The sequence below is a fragment of the Phlebotomus argentipes genome, unplaced genomic scaffold, assembly GCF_947086385.1.
Source record: "Phlebotomus argentipes unplaced genomic scaffold, Phlebotomus argentipes genome assembly scaffold_18, whole genome shotgun sequence".
NCBI classification, from domain to species: domain Eukaryota; kingdom Metazoa; phylum Arthropoda; class Insecta; order Diptera; family Psychodidae; genus Phlebotomus; species Phlebotomus argentipes.
In genome coordinates this window covers 9,680,364-9,708,122 of record NW_026776177.1, presented here as the reverse complement: position 1 = coordinate 9,708,122, position 27,759 = coordinate 9,680,364, and the positions used below count along the sequence as shown (strand labels likewise).

The 27,759-nt window shown below is 42.9% G+C and overlaps 3 protein-coding genes across 7 annotated transcripts; 2 read left to right on the top strand and 1 right to left on the bottom strand.

The window, feature by feature from the left end:
- Positions 1 to 7: 7 nt before the first annotated feature.
- Positions 8 to 3,682, top strand: LOC132261332 (condensin-2 complex subunit D3-L). Its single transcript, XM_059760118.1, has 4 exons — positions 8 to 591; positions 650 to 2,552; positions 2,607 to 2,895; positions 3,032 to 3,682. The coding sequence occupies exons 1-4, from the start codon at positions 93 to 95 to the stop codon at positions 3,680 to 3,682; spliced, it is 3,342 nt and encodes a 1,113-aa protein (XP_059616101.1). The 5' UTR covers positions 8 to 92.
- On the bottom strand, positions 3,612 to 5,283 carry LOC132261333 (lethal(2)neighbour of tid protein). Its single transcript, XM_059760119.1, has 2 exons — positions 4,945 to 5,283; positions 3,612 to 4,880 (listed from the first exon to the last, which is right to left on the bottom strand). Exons 1-2 carry the CDS (start codon positions 5,213 to 5,215, stop codon positions 3,694 to 3,696), a joined length of 1,458 nt encoding a protein of 485 aa, XP_059616102.1. The 5' UTR covers positions 5,216 to 5,283; the 3' UTR covers positions 3,612 to 3,693.
- On the top strand, positions 5,026 to 25,940 carry LOC132261334 (sestrin homolog). Of its 5 annotated transcripts, XM_059760124.1 has the most exons (7): positions 10,374 to 10,554; positions 11,598 to 11,735; positions 14,472 to 14,676; positions 23,450 to 23,614; positions 23,997 to 24,658; positions 24,981 to 25,275; positions 25,345 to 25,940. In XM_059760124.1, exons 3-7 carry the CDS (start codon positions 14,626 to 14,628, stop codon positions 25,429 to 25,431), a joined length of 1,260 nt encoding a protein of 419 aa, XP_059616107.1. In that variant the 5' UTR covers positions 10,374 to 10,554; positions 11,598 to 11,735; positions 14,472 to 14,625; the 3' UTR covers positions 25,432 to 25,940. The 5 variants fall into 5 exon arrangements, with proteins under 5 accessions (XP_059616105.1, XP_059616106.1, XP_059616107.1 ...); XM_059760122.1 differs by lacking the exons at positions 10,374 to 10,554; positions 11,598 to 11,735 and adding an exon at positions 5,026 to 5,132; XM_059760123.1 differs by lacking the exons at positions 10,374 to 10,554; positions 11,598 to 11,735 and adding an exon at positions 10,270 to 10,358.
- Positions 25,941 to 27,759: the final 1,819 nt, after the last annotated feature.

The window sequence follows — 27,759 nt, the reverse complement described above, 5'->3', positions numbered from 1 at the left end:
TCTCTCAGGAGAACGCTTCCGCCAACTTCCTGTCCCTGCCGCTCGTCAAAAGGGTCAAGAATGATCCAGCCTGCGTCTCTCTCCTCCTGGAGATGTGCTCAGAGATGAGGAACAACCGGAATTACGTGCACTTCGAGCGTTCAGAAGGGGAAAGGAGCGAGAGAGAAATATGCACGGTTTCCTGGGAGAAATTGCTGAAGAAGATCCACAAGAACTCCTACCTGACCTTCATTCAGTGCCTCTCGAGTCTGCTGGAAGTGGATTTGTTGGATAAAACCTCCCGGAAGCTCGCCATCCTCAGTGCGGACTGCTTCGTGCTGACTTTGGTCATTCCGGGAGCGAAAAGATGCGAAGTTTTCGATGAGACTCTGGTTCATGCCATCGCCAGCTTTCCCAAACACTTGGAATCCGGGAGTCTGGACAAACACGATGCGACTGAGTTTAAGATATCACTGCTGACGCTGCTGGAAGACCTGCAATTCCTCTTCAAGCACGTCTCTCTGGAGGAATTCGAGGATCGCCGGACATCCATTTGCATCTCCATGAAGAATATGATCTTGTTCTACTATCAGAACGGCTATAAGAACACAAGTGAGTATTGTGAGAGCGTTTTGCGAGCTTTTTCTCATCGGTTTTCTTTACTTTTTAGCCGATTGCAGCCTCACAAGGAAGGCTTATGAAGTTCTTCGAGATCTCTGTTGTCCTCTCCATGGCGACATCACGAAAAACCTCTCCAAAATCTTCTCCTTGACCAGCATTCTGCACAATCACGCGCCCTCGGGTGTCAGGAGTGCGCTGGAGAAGGATCTTCTGCACGTGGACAACATTTCTGGCTTCTTCATTTATCTGCTCGAGCAATTCCCAACAAACACCGCTGAAGTGCTCACGAACTTCATCAAGTCCACTCTCTCCAACCCAGAGGAGAACATCCGCGCTGAGCAGTACAGCGCAACGCTGGAAATAGCGCTGAAGTATGAGAAAGCGATCTTCGAGAAGTGCAACATCTCAATTGTTCCATATTTGGAAGCGATTGTCTTCAGTGAGGATGCAAATCAGCGCGCGAATGGCACGGATTTCCTCACCAGAATCGCTCTGATGGATTACCAGGTGAACTGGAGTGTGTTTCAGGCGGAAGAGGACAAGACACTGCGGGAAATTCGCATATTAAAACTACTCTTGATGAAGACAATCGATGTGAACAACAACGTGAAGATGAAGGCGCTTTCTGGGCTCACGAAGATCTTCGCTGGAGGGAATAGGAATATTAGGAAGATCATTAGGATGCTGTTCAAGCATCCCAAAGACGAGGAGGAAGAAATGTGTGGGATTGACGAGCTCGAGGAAGTCTCTGTCGAGTTCCCGAATTATCTTTATCACCTGCTGAGTAACAATTTGGCGCACGTGCGAAAGAATGCACTGGGATTGCTGGAGAATCTCGTGGCGTGGAATGAGAAGCTGCTGGACAATGAGGCGTTCTTCGACGAGATGTCACGATTGCTGGAGGACAGCTCTTCGCTGGTCAGGAGACAGATTGTAACCACACTCAGCGCACTCATGAAGGCGTTTCCACAGAAGGAGTCGATGATCAAGGGCTGGACACACTGTATTCTTCGGCTTATGCGCGACAACGACGCGAAGATTGTGGAGGCAGCGATGGAGAGCCTGAAAGTGGTGATCTTCGACAACATCGAGCGGCACGAGGACTCGTCCACGAGTGCCGCGCAGATGCCCTGGATCACACTGCGCACGATGATGCAGCAAGAGCACCGCGGAGTGTTGCGCAGCGCCATGGATTCCTGGATTCGCAACAGCATCGTGACGCAGAAGACACTCGCGATCATTGAGAGTCACACGAGCACGGAGAACGCCACGGAGGCGTGGCTGTTACTGTCGCTGGTGGCCGGGAAGATGCACAGCAAGAATCCCGACATGGTCGTGACTGTGTTCATAAATGCACTGCAGGACGATTGTCCGGAGAATCTGGTGAATCAGCATTTCATGCTGGAGATCATTCATGCCTGGATGACGCACTTCAGCCGCGCCACGCTCAACAATCTCTACATCGAGATCCAGAAGCGTCTGACGGAGGGAAATCTGCCCACGTCGCTCATCTCGCCGCTGTACAACGTGTGCCTGAAGCTGCGCCAGGCGGCCGAGATGGAGCACGATCGGGAGTGGATTATCACGCTGAACGCCATCGCGGAGGACTTCATCTGGACGGAGAGGCGCCAGCTGACCAGCGGCGGCTGGGAGATCGACCGGAAGATGATCAACTTCCTGTACATCTACTCAGAGACGAGCGTGGACTTGAGCCAGAAGCCGCGCCAGCGCATCCTTCAGCTCTTCTACCAACTCCTGCGCGAGAGCAGGGTGATCCAGGCGTCGAATCCCGCCAAGTGCTCAACTTTGGTCATCACCGTCACGCGCCTGGCCATCAGGGATTCCGACATCGCGGCCGAAGTGCTGCCGGAGCTCGGGAAGCTGCTGCGGAGTACGCAGCACAGGAATCTCGCCTGCAACATCATCGTCTCCCTGACGGACATGTGCAAGAAGTAAGTTGTCTTCTGCCCACACCCTGAATCCTCCTAAATTCCGCCCTCTTCCAGGCACACGACGCTCGCGGAGCCAATTATGCAGGAAGTCGTGACGAAGCTGAGAGCGTCCGTGAGCGCGGTGCGCTACAAAGCACTGGCGGCGCTCACGAGTCTCGTGATGCAGGACTACATCAAGATGCGCGGCAGGCTGCTGATCAACATCCTGGCCACGATCGTGGATCCCTGCAGGCCGATCGCTAGGGCGGCGGCTGAGATGGTGCTGAAGTACGTGGAGGAGAAAAACAAACTTCTGCTGCAGACGAGCTTACTGGAAGTGATTTACGTCTACAATGGCTACATGGTGAGTCGTTTTCTGTTGTAGTTGGGTAAATTTAAACAGCAATTTTAAAACAGAATCAGAATATTGAAGTTAATTGAAATTCTAGCAAGAATATCGTGTCTGAAAACAAGTCAAAAATCACACTCTTGCTTTTCAGTACGAGAAATTCGAGATCTGCAGCTCTGCAGAGTTGGACAACGAAGTGTGTCCACTTCAAGGCAAGACAAAGCGTCCCCTCAGACTTCTGCTGTACAGATTCTTCCTTCAGAATCTCTCTGATCTGCAGTTGCTCATGTTCCTCAAAAACGTGGCGTCCATTCAGGAGAAAATCCACAAAGAAGTGCTGATCAAGACGCCAGAAAGCATCGCTGCGCTCGAGGATTTGCTAGATGTATTCATGAGGATATGCGAATTCAAGTCCTGGACAATGCTGAAGAGTGCCGGAAAGAGTGGTGCTCAGGATGACGATGAATTGGCACAAGAGGAGGTGAATTTGGTGGCGCCTGTGGCGAATGCTGAGGAAGGAGTGGTGGAAAGTGATGCTGGAAGCCTTAAGCAAGCTGTGCCGGTGCTGGACAAAATGGTGGCGATCCTGCCGAAGTTCGTGGCCACAGTTGAGGCCTTCGATGGGAGCTTGAAGGGCAGTTTGAGTGGCTTCTGCGAAGCTGTGTGTGACAATTTCAAGTCATTCGTGGAATACGCACAGCCAGAGAAGTTCTGGAAGAAGTATCGCGACACGAAGCGCGCCAAAAAAGCAACTGTGCAGCCGGTGAGGCTGGAGGAAGAGACGGAGGACTTTGATCTGTGAGAGTTTATTGGTCATTGAGACTTAAGCATCTTCCGGCAAATCCCACCCAGAATCGCCACGTGACACACGTGAAGCAGAAGACTGGAGAAGTTCGTGCTTGGATAAGTGTTCCACGTGAGCTCGATGAGCGCCAGCAGCAGGAACTTGACGCTCGTGCGGAAGTCCGTGCTCCAGACTAGGTGAGGCAGCGTGTGGAAGTACCAGATATAGAACTGGTAGTGAAGGCTCCGCGAGAAAACCATGCCGATGAAGTTGCAGAGGAAGATTGGTAGCAGAGCGAGCTGAGAGCACTTGTCGAAGTGGATGGAGTACTTCTCCTCCTCCTTCTCCTCCACAGGTGGTGCGCTTGAGTTCATCTTCAGCCCCTTCTCGAAGGAGTTGAGGAATTTCTCCTGATCCGGCGTCAGCTTCTCTTCCTCCTCCTGGACATTCTTCCTCTTGCGACGCTTCTCGCGCTTCTGCGCCTCCACTTCGGCATTCTTGGCGTCGATCTGTGGCTGAAGCTGTGCCTGGAGTTGACGCAGACGACAGTAGTTCTGCAGGAAGCGGAAGGACGGCCGAGCAATGATGAGCAGGAAGATTATGTGGCCCAGAAGCAATGCCACGTGAAAGTATCGATTGACGAAGATCTCTTCGGGCAGGAAGCGATAGTTCACTGTCCATTTGTGCTCAAAGACACGTCCCAGGTCAAAGCTGCCCTTGATGTACTCGACTGGATAAGTCAGGAGGAATGGCGCTCCGAGGATGAGTTGAATCGCAGCGCAAATCGCCAATTGCACAACTGTTTTCACATATCCGAGATTTGTGATGTAGAGAAGGAGGATTGCCGGTGCGAACAAGAGGACGTTCATCTTCACGGACACGCCGAGGCTGAGGAAGACGCTGCCCAGAGTCCACTTGGCGTCCAGGAAGCAATTGAGGGCGGTGTAGAGGAAGAGAATGGCCACAGGATCGTTGAACAGGCGCAGGACGTAGATCGAGTGGATCCTGTAGGACGTGAAGGTAGTGATGAGGAGGACGTATGGAGGCACTTTCCGGGACTTTGAGTAGAGTCTCAGCACCAGGAACATCTGCAGCAAGTAGATGCCGATGAAGATGAACTGTGCCAGGCGAATATTCCTCCCGAAGCCGGTGAGGAAGTACAGCAGGCTGTAGATGTAGAGGAAGCCCGCGGGATATACCAAAGGACCTGTGTCACCTATAAATAGCCAACCCGGAATCATCTCTGGTCTATTTATAACTCTGCTCTCCGGGAAACTCACCGCGAAGCATGGCGTAATTCAGCGTGCCGTTGAGGAATCCCTCGCACTCCTGCATGTACGCCAGCCAGTCGATCTCCGTGTAGGACACTCGCAGCACCACCAGCGCGTTCAGCAGGAGCTCCGCCAGCAGAATGGCCCAGGAAACGACCGGCAGCCAGGAAGGGTCGAAAAGCAGGGACTTTGCAAAGGTAATTGACACATATTTCCGCAGAAATTGGGTCACATTGCCTGCTTTGGCGCCCTGGTGGTGAGATTGCTTGAGTTTTCCCATTATTTCCGGGGTTTTGGGGCGCTTTTCTGCCCTCACAAATGCCACATTGTGTGTTTATCCGGCGAACGTCACCAAAACTGAGCAACAGGCCAATCGAGGTTATGTCGATTCGCGCTCAGTATTCGCGCGGGCAATTTGAAAGAAAAAACCGCTGGGAATATATAGTTTTCTCATTTTCAATTAATATGGTTTATATTATTTCCCGGGTGTTTGCAGTAGTTTGCAGTGTTTTCAACACACCCTCTTTTGTTGAATAACGCGCTGGAAACATTGTTTTCAGTGCAAATCATGCAAATTGTGTGATTGGCGAGCGCGAGAATGACGTGAATGAATATTTTGACGATAATCACAATTGTCGCGCTGCATTCATCATATAAATAATTGTCTCTTGAGTCTCTTGAGATAATTCGTGGTGAATTAAAAGCAAATGTGTTTAATGGCATAAATTTAGATAAAGAATTAAAAACACACAATAATGGCGTGTGTGTGTTGGTGAAACTCTGGTTTTTGCTTGTGTTCACCTACATTTACATGCTAGGCTAGACTAATACAAAACAACGCGCTTCTTGCGGGTTATTTTTTCCGCTCTCGCGCGATGGTTGATGGCAATTTGATGCCAGAGAGAGAGTGACTAAAATAAAAGACGTAGCGATAATATATCGCCCAATTGGTGAATCTCGCGGACGATCCTCCAAATTCTTGGCAATGATCGCGCGCGATCACGTCGATTTCTGCATAATTTCTCATGCATAATCATGATTTTATCGTGATGTTATGTTTTTTTTTCTTCTCCTCCTCCTTATACGAACGAAAAAAATAACACCATCGATTTTGGGGGACAAAAGTGTGCCTTCTTTTCCTGATGCGATGGCAAAAATGAGAACCGTTGGACGTATCTTTTGGAGCGTTTGGTGCTCAAAAGTTCTTTCTTTTTCTTTCGGTTGTGCAATTTGAAATGCCATGTCACGTATTTTGATACATAAATATCTCTCGCGCGAAGCCCACAATATCACAAGTGCGGTGCACATTTGAGAGCAATTGCAGCAATTCCAAGTGGGAAGATGCTTGAGATGCTTCTCTGGGTGCGGCAATGTCGATCGCGCGCTTGTTCTTCGCTCGAGAAACATCTGCTTGTGGAGTGACAAATTGATTGCTTCTCTCTGAAGTGTTTGGATCTCAATGGGATGCGAGAGATCAGTGCGAAAGTCCTTCAGCCCGAGCAATTCCTTAAATGTGTAACTCATTTCGATGTGACTTCTTGGGAGAATATCAAATGCCACTCGAGATATAAACAATACACATTCCTTCTTTGGGACTTTTCACATTGGGATGATGACAATTTGTGGCTTTATTGCATCATCTTTTACAGCTTGAGCGCCGAAAAATCATCCACAAATGTGTCATCTTCGCATCTGTTAATCTCGAGGATTTTATAGTGGGATTTTGTGCAGTTTTTCTCACTCACAATTTGCCATTGTGCTAAGAGAAAATGAAGAGAAAGGAGATCTGAAGATGTGTAGGGAAATGCAGGGATTCTTATCACAAGAAATCACATTAAATGCATTTTCGGAAGCCTCTTGGTAGAAAATGTTACCTCCCTTTGTTCTTATATTTATGATAATTAACTCCACGGTTAGAAGTTGGTTAGATATTGGTTATTTTACAGTAAGACGATGTTGAGAAAATTCTGTTGTCTTCAACAGCAGTTGAATTTTGACACAGTTCGATTGGAAACTATTCCAAGAGGTCTTTTTACTCACCATTTTACTAATTTACGATATTTAAACAGCAAAATCGTGCAAATTTCAGGGTAAATAATTGTATTTGAGGAATTTTTATCATATTGGCGAAGAAATTTACGCCTCTTCGACTGCCAATGTTTCTTGAGATGATAAGAAATTGCGGATTTTGTCAAGTGTGCAAATTAGCCCCGCCTTTCCCTGATTGCAACTCATGATATTCGATTAGACTCGTGAAAAATTAACATTTCGTCGTGTGAAAAGGATTGAAATTTATCGACTTTCGAAATGTTTTCAGCCTCTCTTAATGCACTGAGAGAGTAATTTGTATTGTTAGAGATGGAATTGTGCCAAATATTGGTTAATCCAATGGGAAATTGTTATTTTTAACAAATCATCTTGGGTATTCGGAATGGTCAAAACACTTGGATGAAGTTTTGTGATTTGTTCGTGAGATGATGACTTGGAAGTGCAAAAGAGAGAATGAAGAAAAAAAATGCTAGAGTAAATAATAATAATCAGTCTGTGAATTCAAATATTTTTGGGCAAGTCTTATCTCTTTTGGTGGAAGAGGAGAAAAAAAACACATTAAATTTCCATGGATGATGACGACGAGGTCGTTTTGTTTGGCTGCTGGTATCGAAAGCGGACACGAAAGACTTGAAAAATAATTTACATATGTGTCGCTATATTAATATTTATTGTACAATTAAGCAATAACAGGGCTGCAATTACTCAACATTTGTCAAGATAAACACTGGCTGGGAAGAGATCTGCAGAGGGGAGGACATGATTTGGTGAATAGGCTGCTATTTTTTTGCTCTCTCGTGGGCAAAGAATTCCGAAACATTTTACCAAATTGAGGCGCACACTAATTGGAAAGGCGCGAGATGTGTTTGTACAGAAGGAAGAGCAGTCTGGATGCGAGAGACAATGTGATTTGTCATCGCGCGAGTGTCAATAAGTAGTATTAATTTTAATATTCCACAGCACCAATAATAAATTTCACTTGGCCTCTTTGTCTCTCTTCCTCGGGCTTTTTATCACAATCACCTACAAATTGAACTTGTGCAGATAACAATGGGGAATGCAATTTATCTCTGTATAATTGTGTATCGACTGACATTTTTTTCTCTCTGTCCTGAGCTCGCATTGGTTACACAAGAAGTAGACCAACAAAAGAGAATTCAATTGATTTGCTCGCCTAATCACTGTAAGATACTTGACTTTATGTCTTTAATTTGTGTGTAAAGTGATAAAGAATTATCTCGTTTTCCACTTGATTTTATATGTTATCGTCCACAATGGAAAATGACGGAATGCGACCGCGCTCGATTGCTATAGCTGTTCTTCACGGACACTCTGCGTGATCTCATCGCCAGGAGGCTTAACCCTTTGTGTAATATGGAATCAAGAAGTTCAGTCTTGAACAAAGACATTTTTCTGCTCAAGAAGTCATTCTAAAGTTTTCGTTTTAATTGATATTTTGAGAAATAAAGCGAAATCTCAAGATTTTTATGGATCTTGTTTGAGCCATTTTAAGAAATTTGAAGAGTCTTCAAGAATTCAAAATACATCAATATTTTTCCTTTGAACTAATCTTTTTATGAGTCATTTTTCGAGGCAATCGCCATGAGAGGGTTAAGCAAAACCCTTGCTAAGCATTTCCCATTCAAAAAACTCCACCATAAAACACACTTGAACTCATGTGATGGCAAAAAAGTCCACTGATAACCCAAATTCGCGATTACTTCCAGTCGATTCATCTTTTTTTCTGTTGTGCAAATTCTTCCGAACCAGATCCAAGCATTAATTAATATTCAGGTCAGTTAAATATAGGAAGGCAAAGTGGCAGAAATTTATGGGTAAATTTATTTGGTGAAGTTTGTCTCGTTTATTTGTGATCGTGAAAAAGGCTCCAAAATACGGATGATTATGTAACATCTGGGTGTTTACATTGAACCCGTTTGCTTTCGGACCGGGGCGAGAGAAAAAAGTTTATGCTCGAGGTGAAAGAAATGCCCCGAAACAGACTTAAAATAGCCACAACTTTTCGCCAGTCATTTAGCATGACTGTTTTCTGATATGACAATTTAAATAAATGCATCACTGTTTTGACTAATTCTTTTGCGTCAGTGACTTTTTGGCTCATCGTCGAGTGAGTGCGGAAAAAATTCCAGTGGAGCGATTTTTCCAGTTTATCACACTTTAGCTGTTTTCCTCGCATTTCACTCCAAGGCTGCGAAATGCGATAATCCTCTTCATCAGGTTTTGTGGTGCGCATTTCTGTCGAAATTCCTCGGCGGCCTGCAACGCATTGCATTTGTTTACTCAACGCCAAGAGAATGGCTTTTGTACCACAAATGAGTCTTGAGCAGAGAGATAAGATGATGTATGTACATAATTTTCGTATGTACAGCGATTTCTCTCCCGTTCTTTCTCCGTGCCCTCTTTCATTCTGCCAAGCGGGCAAGTGAGAATGCAGCGCTCGATCGTGTGTATTGGGTTGTTTGTTGTTTTCCAGAAGCTCGAGAGCATCGTGAAAATCACTCTGATTTCACTCTGGGCCGCTCGTGTGTATTTGTGCGGTGTTAAAATAATAGTGTTTTATGATAATAATAGGACTTTATTGAATGCTAAATTGTTTTGCGATTGTATAGAATTTGCCTACGAGTGTGTTTTTCTTCCACTTTATGGTTTCACTTACACTCGCGCTCTTGTTGATCGACAAGCTCCCACCGCCCACTCGAAAGCACACCTTAGGCTTCGCTAGCGTCACGAAATGGCCGAGGGTGAAAATTTCACGAAATTTTCACCCCACGCAAACTCTGCATAATTCATGTTCATGTTTTGCACCTTTAGGAATCCAAAATGTTAGATTTTCTTCGGTTGATTGTCTTCATTATGTCATTGTGTATAATTTAATGAAAATCTTGAGCATCTCGAAGTGTTTCGCGTTGAAATTGTAATTCTGCAACGCAGCCAATAAAGTGAGGCTTGAAATTCAATTTTGCCCACATTGGCCACAAAGTGCTTCGGAGTGTTATTGTGGGAAAACTCAACACAATTCGCGAAGCACTTTCTTTGCATAATTTCCTTCAAATTGAGTAAAGAAGAGAATTTGATGGTGTATTTTGTTGGGAAAGTCTTCTCATTCTTTCCCTCCGCTTGGGAATGTTTCTGAAACTTTCGCAAAGTTCCCACGAAAGCAGCGATCCCGCTGCGGATTGTCACCCGTCGGCGATCCCCTGCCGCCGCCTCCGCGGCTCTGCACGCACACAAGGCGCCCGCCGTGTGCCGACCGGTTGGCAAGGCAGTGTGTGTTGCCATGTTCGGGGGAAGCGAGACTCGGCGTGATGCTCGAGCAGTGAAGTGATGTGAGTCGAGTGGATTGTGTGCGCTGGGTGAGTTGCGATGCTCGCGATTTGGACGAGAATCGAGAATGAGTAGCAAGTCGATTGGCGAGAAATAATCATCTCAGAGTTTTCTGTTCTTGATCTCTTACGAATTATATTGTCTCTGTAGTTTATGTGGATTTTCGAGGGGGAGAGAAAGGAATCTTTTGCGAAGAAAAGGGATCTTCGGGAGAGTTGAGAACAAGTGAGTTTGCCGGCTAATCTCTCTTGAGTGGAGTTTTGTGCGGTGATTTTGAGTGACGAATGTTGCGCACATTTCGAATGAAAGTGTCTCGTTGCACACCTTACCGGTTTTTTCTTCCTTCGGTTCTCTGCTCAAATCACGCTGCCGAGTTATCATATCTCGAGTGGCGCGCGTCTTGTTACTGGGCGGCCGGTGAGAGACTCACTGTCGCTAAACGGTCTCAATTTCACTCTTTTCTCCCTTTCTTGAGTGTGATGTGTGGAAATTGGCTCAATTTTCCGCCCCGAAATGCCGTGAGTTTGTTGGCTATTTTTGGCGCAGCGCCTCGTTAAATGATTCCTCAATTGATTGCCGAAGGAAGTGGCTGTTCTTCACAATGATCAAATGATATTGAGTCCCTTTTTGATGCCCTCCTGCGCGCGGTGCGAAGCGCGATGTGCGGTGGGCAAATGTGTGTGACAATTGTAATCGCCACAATTGAAGTTATCTGTTGGCACGTCTTGCGTTTTGTAATTTTATCCACATATTTATTTTATTTTCAACACCCAGTGTCCTTGGCGATGTGTAATAGATGGACGACATTATGAATAATTTATTAATCGGGACCATTGTATTGATAAATAATATTAAAATGACATGTATGTATTGTCCACTTGGCTGAATTCACTTTATGTTGTCGCCAAAGATTGCCTCTCGCGGTGTGAATTTGCACTGTCTCAACGAGTTTCTCCTATTCATAATTGATGAGATATTGCTGTGTGCTTCCTATTCGCAAATTCTGAAGAGTGAGAGAGAGAATTTTGGTATGGCTTTCGATTTGGCGGGGCGAAATTTCGCGAGTCGATTGTGACGTCATGGAAAGTGCCGCAAAAATTCTATTTTTCCATGATAGTCGTGTGAATTTGGGCGAGTAGAGAAAAACACCATCAATTCCTATATGCACATCAGCCACCGCCTGATAAAAGCTCTATCGCAACCGCTGATATTGTGCTTGTTTTGCCGGTTGCGCGCCGTGCAAAATAACATGAGTAATTGTGCTTTAGGGTGTTGAGGAGCATTTCACTGCGTTTATTCGCCTGTTGCTCACCGACAGTGAAGCATCGTGACTTCTTATTCACGCACAATGTGAATGTTGTTTGTCCTGTTGTGAAGGCCCAGAACAGTATAAGGATTGAAAGCAGGTGAATATTGTCGTGATTCTTGGGCAGAAAACGGCGCGCTGATTTGCTAAAATTTTTCATTATCATCCACTTCGACTGCTAATTTCGACTGTTGGTCTCTTTTGTTGCTCATTTGAATGGAAACTTGGCAAATAGACACTCGCGCTCGTCGATTGAATCAGCTGTTTTGTGCCAGAGAGTGCAGAGAAGGCAGAAAAAAAGAAGAAGTGATGAAGAGAGATATTCTGCCCGCGGCGGACGGAAGAAAAGAGGGTGTTAATTCTGCCACATGGTCTGAAATAGCGCTCACGTTGTGTTGCATCTCGAATTAATTAAATTCATAGAATTCGACCAATGCGAACAATCGGTATTTGTCTCCCATGTTGATTCAGCTGCTCTTTTTCAAGCCACCACATAATTAGAAATAGAAATTGGATGACACACGGCATGGCAAATGCAGCACATCCACAGACTGCTTGGCTCCCAGAAATACAGCTTCGAGAAGCTCTTACGTAACTCTCCTTCGCCAGAATGCACAGTGTGCAGAAAAAGCCGGGATCGGAATGCGAAGAGAGGGATTTCTGGTGTGTTTAGCAAGTTTTTTTGCAGAAATGTGAAGGGAGAGCCTCGTTTTAGGGGGTGTTTTTAGACAAAAAAAATCATAAAAGTCTTTTGGAATGCAGAAATGTAGAAAGTAATGTCTTGCGCACAATGTGATACTATAAAAATGGCACCGAATCATAAATTAATTTAAATTATGGGTGACAGAGTTTTGTACAATTATTTGGACACGATTTGAGGAAAATATTTTATTATGACATCAAGAATAGGAAGGAAGTTCTCAAGATTCTTATTCAAATTTGTGAGATAAGATAAGTTTTAGGCTCTGTTTTTGGCGTAAAAGACTTACAAAAGCACAGAGAGAAAAAAGTGTATATATTTATGGGAAAGTCAGACTTCTGAGTCAATTTAGAAATTTTCAGTCCGATTCTGTAGAACTTCAAAACTGTCCCTGAAGTGTGAGATTAATTGAAATAATCGCCTTAATCACATAGCCTATAAAGATGTGCGAAAGAACGGACTTTTGGCCACGAATGGCGCATTGCTGGCCCTCAACACATCATCACCCACTGAATGGTGTATATTTCATGGAATTCGATGGTGCGAAGAGTGTAAAATATGACTGATATTATTTATTTTGGTTGGATGAGAGGCACGAAGATGAGGAGAAAAGGAGGTCACACCATTTGTCCTTTCGCGCAGCTCTTTTTCTCACTCAACGCCATATGAAATATTGTATAAATTCTCTCGCGCCCGCCCTTATCAATTGGCCGAGTGTTTTCTATGGATGTTGATTGTAATTTTAGAAGTCCATATTGCAACAATGTTGAGGCACTTTGTGGAGTGCTATTTTCAGTGCTTATTATCAGGAATCTCATGTCAGCAGAAGGCGCGCGATTGTGTGTGTGCGTGCGAGGGAGCTTTTAATACGGATATTTGCAATTCAGTGACATAAAAAGATAATGAATTTTGCAAATATGGCCTCTCAAGTGTATCTGGCTTCTCTCAACATTTGTACACACTTTTGCCTCTCTCGCTGGCGTGCTGATAAAATGTTGTCAAATGCAAAAACAAGGCTTAAGTGTGGAGGATTTATAGATTTTTCTTAATCGACCATTGAGACATTTTCCCCTTGAGGATTTGTCTATTTTTCACACCGCATTATCGCGCTATCATCGCATGATAACACACAGCAGTACAACGCACCTCTTTTGTTGTCTTGCGTGTGTTTTAGGCGCAGGAGAAGAAGAGTCGCTTCAGGGATTTGCGGCATCTTAAGCCTTCCCTTTTCGTGTTTGTTCTATTTTATCCATCGCGCTTCTGAACTTGGATTTTACCGGCCATAAAATCACGGTTGACTCACGGCTTTTGGACTAATTTATGTAATCATGCAAAGAAGACTCGACAAAGAAGGTAAACTGCTGAGGTCGAAGGTGTTTTTAAGGTGTGCAGAGACTATGGCGCTATTCTTCAGTGGAAGCTTCCGTATTTGTCTTTGGAATTAGCACATTTTCCCGTGTCTCTCCGTGCAGAATGCCGCGTGATATGTTCCTCCTGGCGGGCGTTGAGGCGTGCTGCAAACCGTGTGGAAATGTGTACTTTGTTGCTGGAGCTTCTTTTCCGGGCGTCGATTGTGTAGAGCATAATGCACTTTGGTCGAACAGAGAAGGTTGGAACGTGCGCGTTTCTGATAAATGCAAAGTTCATTGGCCTCGTATCATCGTGCGAAGGCGAAAACACAGTGGCTGTGTAAAAATTCCAATTTGTGCCTCTTCGGCTCTCCTTTGCCAATGTTTACAGAGAGACCCAGAAAAATCTTCATGCCACATGTTTAAATATATAATGAAGGAGGGTGAATAGTTGCCTCTTTTGAGCCTCCATATCTCAGTCACTTTTTGTGTTTACTACACAGCCATGACGATGATTTCTAGCTGCGCGCATTCATGGGAGAGCTTTTTGTCGGTCAAGAGATAAACGACAGGGAGAAATTAAGGAAATTGTGGGTGAAATTTATTGGGCGCCCGCTGATTGTTTTTATCATTAATGCTTAGCCGTACTGCGATGATAGGTCGTTGGCCTCATTTTCTCGAGAGATTTCAAGAAGGAAAAATAGCCGTCATGCGTCTTCTCTTTTTTTATCAAACAGCAATTTTTTAATATATCACATTTTTTTCTCTCTCTTAATTCTCTTTTCAGTGAAGTTATAAAGGAGGAAATTGAGGCGCAAGTTGAGAATTTATTGGAAGAACTCTTTAGTGACAAAGAAGTGAAAGAGAGAAATATTGCGGTTGAAAAGTGCTGGCAAGAAGGAGATTTTACAAGAGATTCGCACTCGACGGACGATTTCTACATGTTTTCTATGGTGGAGTGTTACACAGATATGGGACAAATTGGCCAAGACGTGAGTATCTGCATTTTTTCTCCTTCAATCTCTCGCTTTATGTTATAGCTGAAAAGCGGTGTGCACAAGAAGTACACCTATTTTCTATCCACTTTCCTTTTTCACTCACCGCAAAGCCAATATGCAACAAAGTCACTCGAGTGAATTCAATGCAGTGAAACACACGATGAAATTTCATAAATGCCTATCTTGACGCTGAAATCTTCTGCAGTATTTCATTCCCTTGCACTTTGTGCTCAATTGAGAAAAAATGCTAATGGTCCGTCGTCCCTGTAATATATCGCGCCACTCATCTCTCCTGTGGTGCATAGAAAAGTACTGCGCTGCTCTCGAATTTCCAGAAGAACAATTAGAGTAGGGAAAATGACGATTGTTGTCGAAAAATGCCCACAAACGGAGTGCTGAGAAGTCGCGAATGGGCGGGGCAATGAAGTAGGCGGAGTTTCTGATATTTTCTCAAGAATATTCAAAATCTCGTGTCTGCCAAATGTCACACTTATCACTGAACGCAGTTGTATTTCATTCGTTCTCGTCTTTGCTATTCATATCGTCATAAAATGTATGCTAAAGTGCGTGGGTTTGATTTCCATTTTTTTCCTATGCATATAATTATTATAGAATTTATTTTTTTCAATCTCACCAAGTGTGAGTAAACAAGGTAATTAATTGTGGCATTAGAAAATGGTGTGTGATATTGTTGTTTTGCTCTGGCGTGTCACTGAAAAGTATGTGTCTGAGTGTGTGTTCTCATTTTTGAGAAAGAAGAAAATTCTCGGTACGCAAACAATTGCTCGCATTTTCAATGTATGTCTCTCGGCGCTGATGCCGACTAATCCTCTGGGTAAACACTATAAACACACTTTTCGCCTAGTGGCCTCCTTGGTACAATTACCCAAATATGCGAGCCGAAATTTTTCACACGTGTGCGAAGGAAAATTCGCCGAGTCACTGAATCCATGCCGGGTGTTTTTGTGTATTGAAGTGTATTGAGGAGTTGCATAAATTTGTCTTTATTGGTCTTTTCAATTAACGCGCTGGCAAAGTGAAGTTGAGGCACACGAAAAAGGCCGGAGATGATTTAGGATCACATGCAGATGAGATGAAAAAGCGAGTTGTTGTGGAAATATTTTATTCAATTTATTGCCCACGAGTAAATTATGCTTTTTAACGGTATCCAAAGTGATTTGTTGTGGGCTTCTTTCGGTTATGTGAAAAGATACTTTATTGAGGCGATCACTTGACCTTCTGCGGTGTACAAATTTAGCTGGAGTGTCTCTTCCCTTGAGCAGATTACCGAGCGGAGGAGGATTTAATGGGCAAATTCAGTGTTTGTCCATCAATATATTGGCAACAATCAACAAACAGTGGCTGTCATCAGACTCTCCCTATTTTTGCTGGACAAAACACCGCGTGCGAATGTGTGTGTGAATGAGCAGAAGTCATTCCAGCTGATTCGCATAGCGATATGCTAAAATTATTTGATGTTTCAAAGTCATCTCCATAAATTTTCCACTTTATACTCGCAGCTCGGTTACACTTTTAATGCATTAGAGCAGAGCGGGGCGATTCTCTTGCATATTACTGTTGTGAGATTGCTCAACAAGAAGTTTTTTTTCTCATAAAATGAATATTAAATTTGATGGCAAATTAAAACATCATTTTTCATGTTATTCTTAGGCTCAAATTCGAATTAATTTTGGAAGAACAGTTGAAAAGATCTGCGATTTCACTTTCAAATTGTTCTAATTTTTAAACTATCGTGACAAGACATTTTATAGTACTCAGGTTTGTGCACTCTTAGACCTTTGATTGCTTTGTGTCTTAAGTCATCAGTCTTTAACAGGATGGGAAAGCAACGCTGTATGTCAAATTACTCCACTTTCCCCTATAAGATATTCTGCCAGCGCTCTTTTATCTGAAGCAGTTTCTTTGATTCTCAGTCCCTTGGCAAACACAGCATTCCTTATCAATTTGTGGGTGTCCTTGTTGAAAATTTTCCACAAACAGCCAAATAATGAGTGAGGGAAAAAAGCTTTTGGCAAATACTCATCGTCTCGATGTGGATTCCCTTATTTAGAAAACCCGACGCGATGTTATTCAATGTTGCTTCGCGACCAGTATCAAAGACTCTGTGCCACTCTTGGGCTGTTTATCTTATATTTGCTGATTTTATATGGGAGATTTCTGCCTCAGAATTCCATTGAAACTTCACACTGGCTGAAGTGAGACAGAGCGAGGAAATTTATGTCGCAGGATTTAAGAGCGCATAGTCGTTAGAGAGAGGAAAAGGTAAACATGACGATGTGGAGGCACAATTTATATTTATTTGTGTGTATAAAAAATGAAGAAATTTACGTGAAACTTGTTGATATTTTCGCTGGTGTTTTTTGACCTCTCTCGTGAATATTTGTGGAGCATTTAATTACGACAAAGAGCCACAAACATGTTGAATACCATTGACTAAATGCGCGCTCTTTCAACCCAACAAGACTATTTTTATCATATCAACTCATGGTGAGGAAAAAATCCACCTCAACATGTGCAAAGGCATTTTCAGAAAGGCTGTTTTCGCAAGATGATGGCATTTGTTGTGTTCCCCCTGCTCAGAAAGAGATTACTTGTCTCGGTAATTTGTTACTTCCTTTGCGGCCAAGATGGCATAATTAAGTAATTTTACTGAAGGAAATAATCACTAATCTCTTTAAGTTATGGAGTGATTCTAATTTACACGTTCTGCATGAATTCCTTGCAACTGCTCTTGATGCGTAATGTTCAAAACAATCCCAAGGAGTAAACACAATTTTCATTATACCTCTCGCATTTCTCTCGCTGTTGTTGTTCTTTGATAAAGCTGGCAAACAGCGTGAGTGCATGATAAAAGCTATCACAAGAGTCTGTTGTCTGGGGTGGAGAGTGAAAAATCTTTCACTCAATTTACGTCATCGCGTGAAATGATTACGAATTTCGCTGTGAATCAATTGCCCATAAAGATTTAACCGCACACATTGCGATACTGTCCCATGGAAAATCATATTATTATTCGCTCGAGAGATGCGAGGACTCTCACTAACGCACAACATATGTTTTCCTGCTTCTATAAATAAAGGCATTTCATTAAAATTTATTCTTTTACGCAATTTCTTCAATTTCTTACATCACATGTCGTTAAAATCTTCAAATCATCCCAGCGGATGTTTTTTCGCATTGCCTTTGACATATTCTCACGTCGAATTAATCATGCTGCCATAAACTGATTAATCTGCTTAGCATAATTGATTTAGGAGGGAAGAATGCACAAACAATGATCAGCAAAAAATAAGGTTAATACACCTTAATGTGATGCAGAGAAATAAGAAGTGGATAAGAGAAAGCTCTGCTCGGCTTATGGTTTAAGTGGGATTTTAGGAGACAAGTCACAAAATGTGACAGAAATTGTTACAAAATAGTGCTCTTTAGCAAATGAACTCTTTAAGCGCGAATTTTGCTTCTATTTTACGGTTCCATTAAGTAATTTTATTGCTGTGACTTTTTAGAAAGGTTCAAAAAATGGTTTTTTGAAGCAAAATATCTCAGAATGCAATTAAAGGACATTTTGAAAAATGTTGGCTCTGGATTTTAGATTCCTTTGCGCGCTTTGAAAGAAATATTCTCAGATGATTCTCAAAACCATTGAATATTTAAATATTGTATTCATGTAAGCGTTCGAAGCAACATTATGAAACCTATGATTTGCATTCCTCCCAACTCCATTTATTCATATGACTTCATTGATTTTCCTGATCGATCGCAGCGAAGAGTTTTGTGATGTGAAATCCCAGGGCAAGAATTATCAATCGCTTAAAGTGTGCATGTGTGTGTGTGTGTGTGTGAATAAAATTGAGGCTGAAGTGGAGAAAAATCTCATGTTTTCTCGCAATAATACTGTTTTTCTGCTCACTCGAAATCCAATAAACACGAAAGTTGCAGGAGTGAAAGGGTATGAATTTAAATAATTGGCTTCTGATATTCGTGCGTATTTTTATGTGTCATGTTTTTTGGGGGGAAATAAAGTGTCTGTGTGGAAGTTTTGTGAATTTCTCTCGTGAGGGCATTTGAAAGTCTAATGAGTGCACTGAGTGGAGTTTAAGACAAATAAGACAGCACACTTGAGATTGCGAGGAATGGATAAATGGGGCTGAAATATTGGTAAACATCTCAATTACGGGTGAATGGCGATTTTCGTACACTCTCTGAGAAAAGTAATACTGAGGACTTGAGACAGTTATAAATCCAGCCAGAGTTTGTGGGGCAATTTGTATGGAGAGGTGAAGAAAGACTGTGTGTTTGTGTTGATAAGCAAATAGATGAGATAGAGCGAATGAGAAGGAAAAAGAGTTCACAAAATACATAATACTTGAGTCTGACTCAAGTCTACCATGGCAAATACTGAGTGGATTCCCGTCAATCATCAATTATTGTTGGGTGTGCGCGCGAGTGTTGAAGAAGCGCGACAGAAATGCGGTGTGGCAATAAAGAGAAAAAAGAATATATATTGTGAATGTGAAAATTCTGAGAAATCGCCAGTCTTTCCGAAGAAGTGCCATGAATGCAATTACTCATAACTATCGAGGTGATTTGTACGCTCTTTTTTTTCTCTCTCGTTCAATCCAAACCACATGTCTTGTATTAATTCACTGTAAATAAACACACTTGCGGTCAATTGGTGTCTATCTATAGAAACAATATACAGAAGAGTGTGTTTTTTTCTAGCCCCATCAGCTCCGCGATAAGCAATTTTATTTATGTTCTTGTCCATGATTGCCACAAATGGATTGTCTCGGGAGGAGAGATATAGACTCATGAGAGGCCATGCCCAGAATATGTGTCACACGAGCAATATTCGGGCATGAAGAGAGACTATTTTTAGGCCTCCGGCTGTGCTTTATCAGGCAAAGTTGCCATGCAATTGCCATCCCAAAATTGAACAATGGGCTCGCGAGAGTGAGAATAGAGCTCAATTGGGTGGGTTCAATTGAATTAATAAAGTTGGCTAAATGAATTTATTTTTCATCAAAAGCACTAAAAGCTAATTTGTCGATTTTCACTCTCTTCTGGCCAATTGAGTTGTGTCTGCAAGCAATTAAAAAATTGCTCTCAATAAATTGTACAACTTCTCAAGAGTGCTTTGGCCTCTCTTTCACGAGGAAGTGCACGATAGAGGCGCGCGAAGCGTCATGGCAGAGAAGAAGATATGGTGAAAAGTGCAGCAGCTGGGCTTTTTTTCAGGAAGAGGAGAAATTATGATGATTGCACTGAAGGTTCAAGAGCGATCTTTGACTGCATTGATTGTTTTATTTGCCATTGGAATTAATATTAATTCACATTCAGTCCCAACAATATGTGCATGAATAAATGTGTGCGTTCAACAGAGAAAAGCCAGATAATTCAATATTGCCTCGAGCAGTTTCAATTTTATGCCTTTTCTTCTCGCACTCCGCGTGCTTCTTTTTTTTGCTACAAAGAAGTCGAAAGACGCTATCATTAAATTTTATGTGTGTTTGTTTGAGACTATAAATACTACAATTATTATATTTTGTGCTTTAATAATGTCCCTTTTTAACTCTTTTGCGTGAAGTCTCACTTTCTACGCTGTAATCACGTTTCTAGAACACTTGAAGTTCCTTAGGCATCCGCTAGTGGCGCCAGCATTCGCCTAGCACGCGCCATCTTGTGTTTAAACCTTCTTCTTATCATCACTTCCGTATTTCCCATGCGATTTTGACGATTTAGGGCTCAAAGAAGAGATCTCGCGATAGCGAAGTCAGCATAATGACAAAGCTTAGCATAGAGAGTATGATTGTCAGCTGTTTTCAGCGCTGAATTGGCGTGCATGACGATTGTGTGCAGAACAAAGTCTCGGCATTAATTAGTATACATTCGATGCCATGTTGACCCATTCAATATTGTATAGTTATGGAAAAATGTGCAGAGAGGAATTCTTTGGGTAAACATTGATACAATACACTGTGTTTTTTCACTTCTTTTCATAAGTCCCCGTCAAGGCTTCACCTTGAATTTCATCTGTCTCACTGGCATAACATTTTTTCCACTTGATGCCTTTATTTTCAGCACTTCAGAATCTTTTTTTTTTCTCTCGGTGCCCATTTTTTAATTTCCTCCACGTGTCTCGTCTCTTTGTGTGTCACTTTTTTACCCCACTCGAGGCATGGGCTTTCAAAATAATGAAAATGACCTACAATTTGTGGTCAATTCTTGTGGACGAGCGCGCGCTGGTTAAAAATGCTCTATTAAAAGTGCGAAGACGTGCGTTTGTGGCGCCAAAAGACGTGATGATCGTGGCGGCGTGATTTCTTTTTGCCTCCTCTCCAGAACGCTGTAAACACTTGAGGAGAGATCTAGAGTAATCTGAATGGTGAATGAAAATATAATTGATATTCTGCATATTTTATTGACGTGCGTCGTCAATCAAAAAGCCCAAACAAGTGCTTGAAGTTGTTTTCACACAGCATAATACACATTTCTGGCCTCATGGAAATTGCCTTTTCATGGGCGAAAAAGTACTCAATTGAGACACTCCGAAGAGGCAACACACAATAGCGACGATATTCTCGCTATTTGTGTATATTTTTGTTGATTTAGGAATAGATTAAGAATTAAATTTATAGCGTATGCCAAGGTCTACGCTTTTTTTTTCCTACACAAGCGAGAAGAGAGCGAAAAAATACAGCTGAGAGAACTTCCGTCCTTCATTCGACACTCTTGTTGGAATTGTTATTTAATTCGTGGTCTGAGGAATAATTATAAATAATGCTGGAGCCCTTCTTTATTGACTGAGCGGCGCGAGAGAGAGAGAGAGGAAAAAAAGCCACATAGGGAGATACTGTGTGCCACTTTTGAGTGCGTGCGATGTAAATTAGCCGAAAATATCCAACTTCACCTTGATTAAATTGATATGATCTCTCTCGTGTGCCTTCTTGTGTGTCAGGTTGTTCTGAGTGTATACGACTGTTTGGCGGGAATTTATGTACTTCTCCTCTTGTTTACACCGAAAAAACACTCGCGATAGATCACTTTTTACACCGTTTCGGATGATGTCCAACTGCCAGTGGCGGAGTGATTGTAGGTAATTGTTCTCCTGGGGCAGAATTTAACCCACTTCACTTCCTTCCGAGCTTATTTGCTTGATTTTACATATTGAAGCTGTCTTAGGAATCCAAATACAGCAAACTTAGAGCTTCATTTTTTAGCTACACCTCTGATATGTTTGGTGATAAGCCAAGCGTTGAACAGCACGTAGAATATTGACGGGACTTGGAGAAGGAAAAGTGCATAATTTGGCAAAAGTGCGCCTTTCTAGTCATGATCAAAACAACACGTGTTTTCTATTTGTTCTAAGCTCAAAATGATGGCATTTGCAATCAACAACTGACGCACGTGCAAATACGGGAAATTGTTATTTGCTCAATGATTTGATGTGCACATTTGCACCAAATATTCTTAACACAACGTTACATATTTTGAATTTAAAATGAAATCTCATAACTTCGGGTGTGTTTCAGAGAGCCAAAGTGGCAGAGAGAGAGAGAGAGAACAGAAAAAACCTTAATTTACACATTGAGGATGTTTGGGCATCAATAAATGTCGGTGAGATAGTAAAAAGGCCCAAAATAATTTACAACTTTCTTCCGCATGGGGTTTTTCGTCTATATAATGACTTTCTCATCACTTGTTGCACACAGACTGCTCACAGCGCGCCAGCACTTTCAATTGACATGCACATGCGGCCATGTGAGATTTGTTAAAATAACCTCTGGGTGTCGAAACGGGGAGCAGATGACACTTGATTAATTGTGGCAAATCATCAGCTGTGAGCCACTCTATGGCAATGCTATCGCATCAATTTACCCGCTAAATTGGATCAACGGCTTCTGTTTGGGGCGCGCAGAGATCGCTTTTTTGCCCAGCCACTGGACACGCAAATAAGGCATGATTTCATCAGTTCAGCTGGGATTGAGTTTGTCGCGTCTCTTCTGCCAGATGATGAACTAGAATAGTCACTTTGTGCAATTACATCGAGTGCTTGCCAATGAAAGAATCCTTTGACGCGCGCTCACTTTGTATAACAGAGTCAACATTGTTGCACTTTGCAAGATTCTAAGCTGCTGTTGCTGACAAATGGCTAACACTCACGTGGACTTTATGGGCAATATTTTCCTCCAAATAGACTGGTGAAACGACAGATTTTCCCTCCTTTCTCCCAATGGGAATATGTTAATGATCTTTTCCCGCCAAATTCGTGACATTTGACTTGAGATTTATGAGACTGAAAATAGACAATCTGGCTAATGGAAGATGATCTAGAGTCGCTTCCTTGATCGTTAAAATTCCGCCTACAAAATATCAATAACACAGAGCAAGAGAGAGACAATTTGACCAATGTTCGTACACATTCCGTCCACAAATTGAAGAAAAAAAATAGAAGGAGCGTTAGGTACACAATTTCTTTCAATTATCTCTCCCTTGATATTGAGTTAAAGCAGCGCGAAATTTTCCACTGATACTAATCGCTTTCGATATCTCATGAGACTTCTCAAATTTTGAGGTTGCGAAAATGATAAACACTTCTCACAATATTGATATTGGCGAATTTTATCGCAAACAAACAGTAGATCGATTCTCATCGAGACTCACACAAAGGCAGGGAAAGAGACAGTTTATTTGATAATTGCTACGACGGCTGCATGACTCTTCTTCGTATCACTTCTTCTTCTAGTATATACTGCAAAGGTATCCTATGGATAAAATAGACTTGGACCATGTCTCGCAGGTCATCGGCTACCATCCCAGCTACCTGGAGCACTTCCTCAAGACACAGAAGTTCATCCTGTACGCAGATGGTCCCCTGCCATACAACTATCGCAACTATTTGGCCATCATGGTGAGTTTGCAATTGTTTACACTCGCCTAACGTGTTTACAGCTCTTGGACACGATCATATTTTTGCCTTCGCGCCTTTGTTCTGCCACACGTCCAAGAGGAATTTCTCTTCAGTTTACACTGCAATTTCGCGCCAAGTGATTGATCTATGGGGCTGTTTTGGGGGGAGCAGAATAAACCAGATTGCATGAGGTGAATAACTAGTGTACTTTTGAATCGGTGCCGAAATTAGATGAAATGATGAGGAAATTCGGATCAGTTTTGTGTTCAAACTTGAGAATTTCGAAGTAAGATTAAACTTCATTCATGACACTCTTTAGCCCCGCCCATCTGTATGCCACGCCCCTTATCTTGTCCGTTCATGCGTTTCTGCGGTTTTTCAGGCTGCCTCGCGGCACCAGTGCAGATATCTGATAGAGCTGTACGAGCAGGAGTTTCTGGAGCAGGGCGGCGACCGGAAGTGGCTGGAGGGCCTGGAGCACATCCCCGCGAAGCTGCGCGCCATCTACTCGGTGAACAAGATCTTGGCGCACCGGCCGTGGCTGTTGACCACGGATCACATCGAGGCGCTGACGAAGGGCCGCTTCTGCTGGACACTGGCCGAAGTGGTGCACGCCATCGTGATCCTGGCGCACTTCCACTCCCTCTCGTCCTTTGTGTTCTCGTGCGGGCTCACGCAGGAGCTCAGCCAGTCTAGTCAGAGCCGGCGCCAGAGCGGCGTCGGCACGCCGGGCAGCCGATCGCCCACCGAGGAGGTGAAGAGCGTGGATGATCTCATGGCGCGCATGCGGGATCTGTCCAGCAGGAACATCAAGTGCTCGGAGGCGGAGCTCAGCACGCGCTTCAAGACTGTGGAGATGCAGGCGGCGGAGCTGGCGGCCGGCGCGGCGCGGCTCACGGCGGAATTGCCACCGAAAATGTGCCAGTATGTGGAGGACGCGGCCTTCACGTATGTGGACTTCGCCAAGCGCGGAGCCGACATGCCCACCACGTTCCGTGTCCAGGACTACTCCTGGGACGACCACGGATACTCTCTCGTGAATAGGTGAGTTTCGGGCCTTCGTGAGCGAATTTTACAAGCAATTCAATTCAATCGCAGAGCCAAAATCTTCACCCAGAGATTTCTGGACTCAATTTCCAGTTTTTACTTAAAAACCATTGCCGAATTGTCTGTTATGGGATGTTTTTCCCTCGAAGCACCAAGAAAAGACGGTGTAATTCGCAAAGTTCCGTTGAAGGCGATCTTGCTTCTGGGGTCAAAACTTGGGTGATCTTGACTTAAATTCCCATAAATCGCTCACTTTTGGGCCGCTTGGCTGCCGGATGGAGTTGAGGGTCGGGGAATAATGCCGCGCGCTTCCTTGCAGACTCTACAATGACGTCGGCTACTTGCTGGATGCCAAATTCAGGGCCGCGTACAATCTCACGTATTTCACGCTGGCGGGGCGCAGCAATGTGGACACGAGCAAGTTCCGGCGCGCCATCTGGAACTACATCCAGTGCATCTACGGCATCCGCCACGACGACTACGACTACGGCGAGGTGAACCAGCTGCTGGAGAAGTCGCTCAAGATGTTCATCAAGACGGCGTGCTGCTTCCCGGAGCGCATCACGAAGAAGGACTACGATAGTATTCTGCGCGAGCTGCAGCACAGCGAAAAGGTCTGTCTTCGATGGTAGAGTCTGTGGACGCATTTCCTTACGCCTTCTCTCTTATCTCCTTCGCTCTAGGTTCATGTGAATTTGATGATCTTGGAGGCTCGCAATCAGGCGGAATTGCTGTATGCACTGAGAGAAATTATGCGTTACATGACATGATTTCCAACCAATTGTGTGGAGAGAAAGAGACCCGCAGAGATCGCGCCAATCGCGAAGCGCACAAAAACAGATTAATTTCTTTATATTATAATTCGCTCATGAGACGACATGAAGATGCGTCGAGTTACAAAGCGTAGAGTTTATCTTATAAAATTAAAACAAGAACTATATTTTAATGGATTTTCACATCAAAAAAAAAACACACACACATAAAAAAAACACATTGAGTCGTAAGAGTCACAGTTCGAGTGGAAAGAGAAAGAGAAACACAGAATATTTTATGTACAAATTGATAAGAATGCATGACGAGAGGGCGACGTGAGGGGAAGGATGTCTCTTGTGATAAAGATTTTATTCATAAATGAGATGGAAATCAATCGTCTTTCCCAGAAACTTTGTACATGAGAATATTGTTGCATATCTTTATAAGTGGAGTGATTCTTTTTGTGATCTGCTGTGCCAATAAACATTTTAAAATGATTTTATTAAAAACATTTTGCTACCGTCAAGCGTTTCTTTTTCACTTGTTAGAATTCCGCCGGACATTCAACGGTTCGTAACTGAATTTTTGAAATGTGTTTCATGCAACGAAATAATTCAGAAATATGAAACACGCAACTAGTTGCACACAACAGCGTATTTGTATGATTGAATTGCATGAAACATGAAGTTCTTGCGTGAAAATTGCACAGAATATTTTCTATATTGACTGTTTTATTACAGAAACATATGAGATTGATGATTTTATTAGGCATCCTCGGAATTTGGAGAGTTCAACGCTTCAGGAATATTTGCATCCACATCAACACTAAAATCTACGCCGACAAGGAGATCGATTAATTCCACTTCTAAACTTGTTTGCATGTCTAAATCCAAGTCTCCGCCCAAGCCCGTATCAATATCCACGTCCAAGTCTATGCAGAGGAAGAAAGCAATAGGAAACGAATATGGAAAGATTAAGTTACGTACGAGTTTCAACTGTCCTCATCTCGAATCACACTGAAAATGACACTACAACAGCTTAATTAGGAATTCTTACCGTAAGAATTCACCAGAAGGAAGAGCATAGAAACGGCGATAATTGCGTAGGAAAATCTCATGATGATTAATTTCACTTGAAATTTTGCAATCTAATAATATTTGTCACAGAGACATAATATTTGGCAATGAAAACAACTATTCAACTGTAATCAAGAATTAATATTAATAAAAGTATTTTGTGTCTCCAGACTTTGTTGAATTTGTCTGTTGTGAGAAACATTTATCTTTACTTCGCTTCTTCGCTTGTCTTTTATGTAGACATTAACCGAAGATGACTTTCAGATATTATTTGCTCCAAGCGAGGTGTTGACACAGACTTATTTTGCACCTCTGAGACAATTTTTCACAGGATTTTCATCACTCTGATATCATCTAAGTTAATATCTCGTTACTTTTCAAAATATGATTCTTTACTGAAGACGCACTCTTAGTCGATACACTGTGACTTTTGGGTCTTATTCAGCAAAGACACACAAACTCGAAATCATTTATTCCGAATACTAAACAATTTTAATAATGCTGTGAATTCTCAATAACAATTTTCCATATTCATCTTATTGGATTCCCTTGCCAAAAATGACCTGCAAAACACTTGAAGAAATTGAAAACAGACACCGGAGAACAATAAAATTTTGATAAAAACACACCCATTCGCCTGTCGATGGCGAATAACAGGCAAATAAAAATTCCTCTCTGACCATTTGCTGGCTTTTTCGTTGGGGTGCCTCTTCGCCAGTCGCCTCGATGGCCAATAATTTATTTTCCAAACCAGAAATATCCCACCGAGAGGGAATAATAACATTTTATTGCGGTCAATATTCATTTCTTAAAGCTCTCTCTCGGGAGGGTGCTTTTCTTCAGGCATTTCACCGCCGAGGGGAGTTTTTTCTCTCCGTCTTCAAATTGAAAGCAGCTGAAGCTGAATATTTCTGGTAGTTTCACAAGTGAAAGAGTGTCTCTAATCAAATTTTGCTTAATTCCTCTCTTAAATTCACATTTTGCAAGTATTCATGTTTGAAAGTTCCAGCTGGAATTCTCCTCCCTTTCACTCCGCCGCGCCCCTCGATTCGCAGCAAATCCCAGAATCATCAGTGAGAAATTGTCATAGTTGTCCTCTGATGGCTGACTTCACTCCATCCCTCGGCCGGGATTCCTCGGAGGGCGCTGAGCATCAGGAGGATGTCGACGACGTGCTGATTCCGAGGTAAATCGCATTGGATCTGCATTTATTTGAATATTTCAGAGACCGAGGGTGGCTTTCGCCGAAAAGGGGGCCAAAAGTCTCAG

What these genes read in the sequence shown, in the direction of transcription:
- LOC132261333 (XM_059760119.1), bottom strand. Translation starts at nt 5,215, where the DNA reads ATGGGAAAACTCAAGCAATCTCACCACCAGGGCGCCAAAGCAGGCAAT. An exon ending in GAATTACGCCATGCTTCGCG is followed by an intron (nt 4,881 to 4,944) that starts GTGAGTTTCCCG and finishes GGCTATTTATAG; the next exon opens with GTGACACAGGTCCTTTGGTA.
- LOC132261334 (XM_059760122.1), top strand. Translation starts at nt 14,626, where the DNA reads ATGTTTTCTATGGTGGAGTGTTACACAGATATGGGACAAATTGGCCAA. An exon ending in TGGGACAAATTGGCCAAGAC is followed by an intron (nt 14,677 to 23,449) that starts GTGAGTATCTGC and finishes TTCTTCTTCTAG; the next exon opens with TATATACTGCAAAGGTATCC. An exon ending in AGCTGCAGCACAGCGAAAAG is followed by an intron (nt 25,276 to 25,344) that starts GTCTGTCTTCGA and finishes CCTTCGCTCTAG; the next exon opens with GTTCATGTGAATTTGATGAT.
- LOC132261332 (XM_059760118.1), top strand. Translation starts at nt 93, where the DNA reads ATGTGCTCAGAGATGAGGAACAACCGGAATTACGTGCACTTCGAGCGT. An exon ending in GAACGGCTATAAGAACACAA is followed by an intron (nt 592 to 649) that starts GTGAGTATTGTG and finishes TTTACTTTTTAG; the next exon opens with CCGATTGCAGCCTCACAAGG. An exon ending in ACGTCTACAATGGCTACATG is followed by an intron (nt 2,896 to 3,031) that starts GTGAGTCGTTTT and finishes CTTGCTTTTCAG; the next exon opens with TACGAGAAATTCGAGATCTG.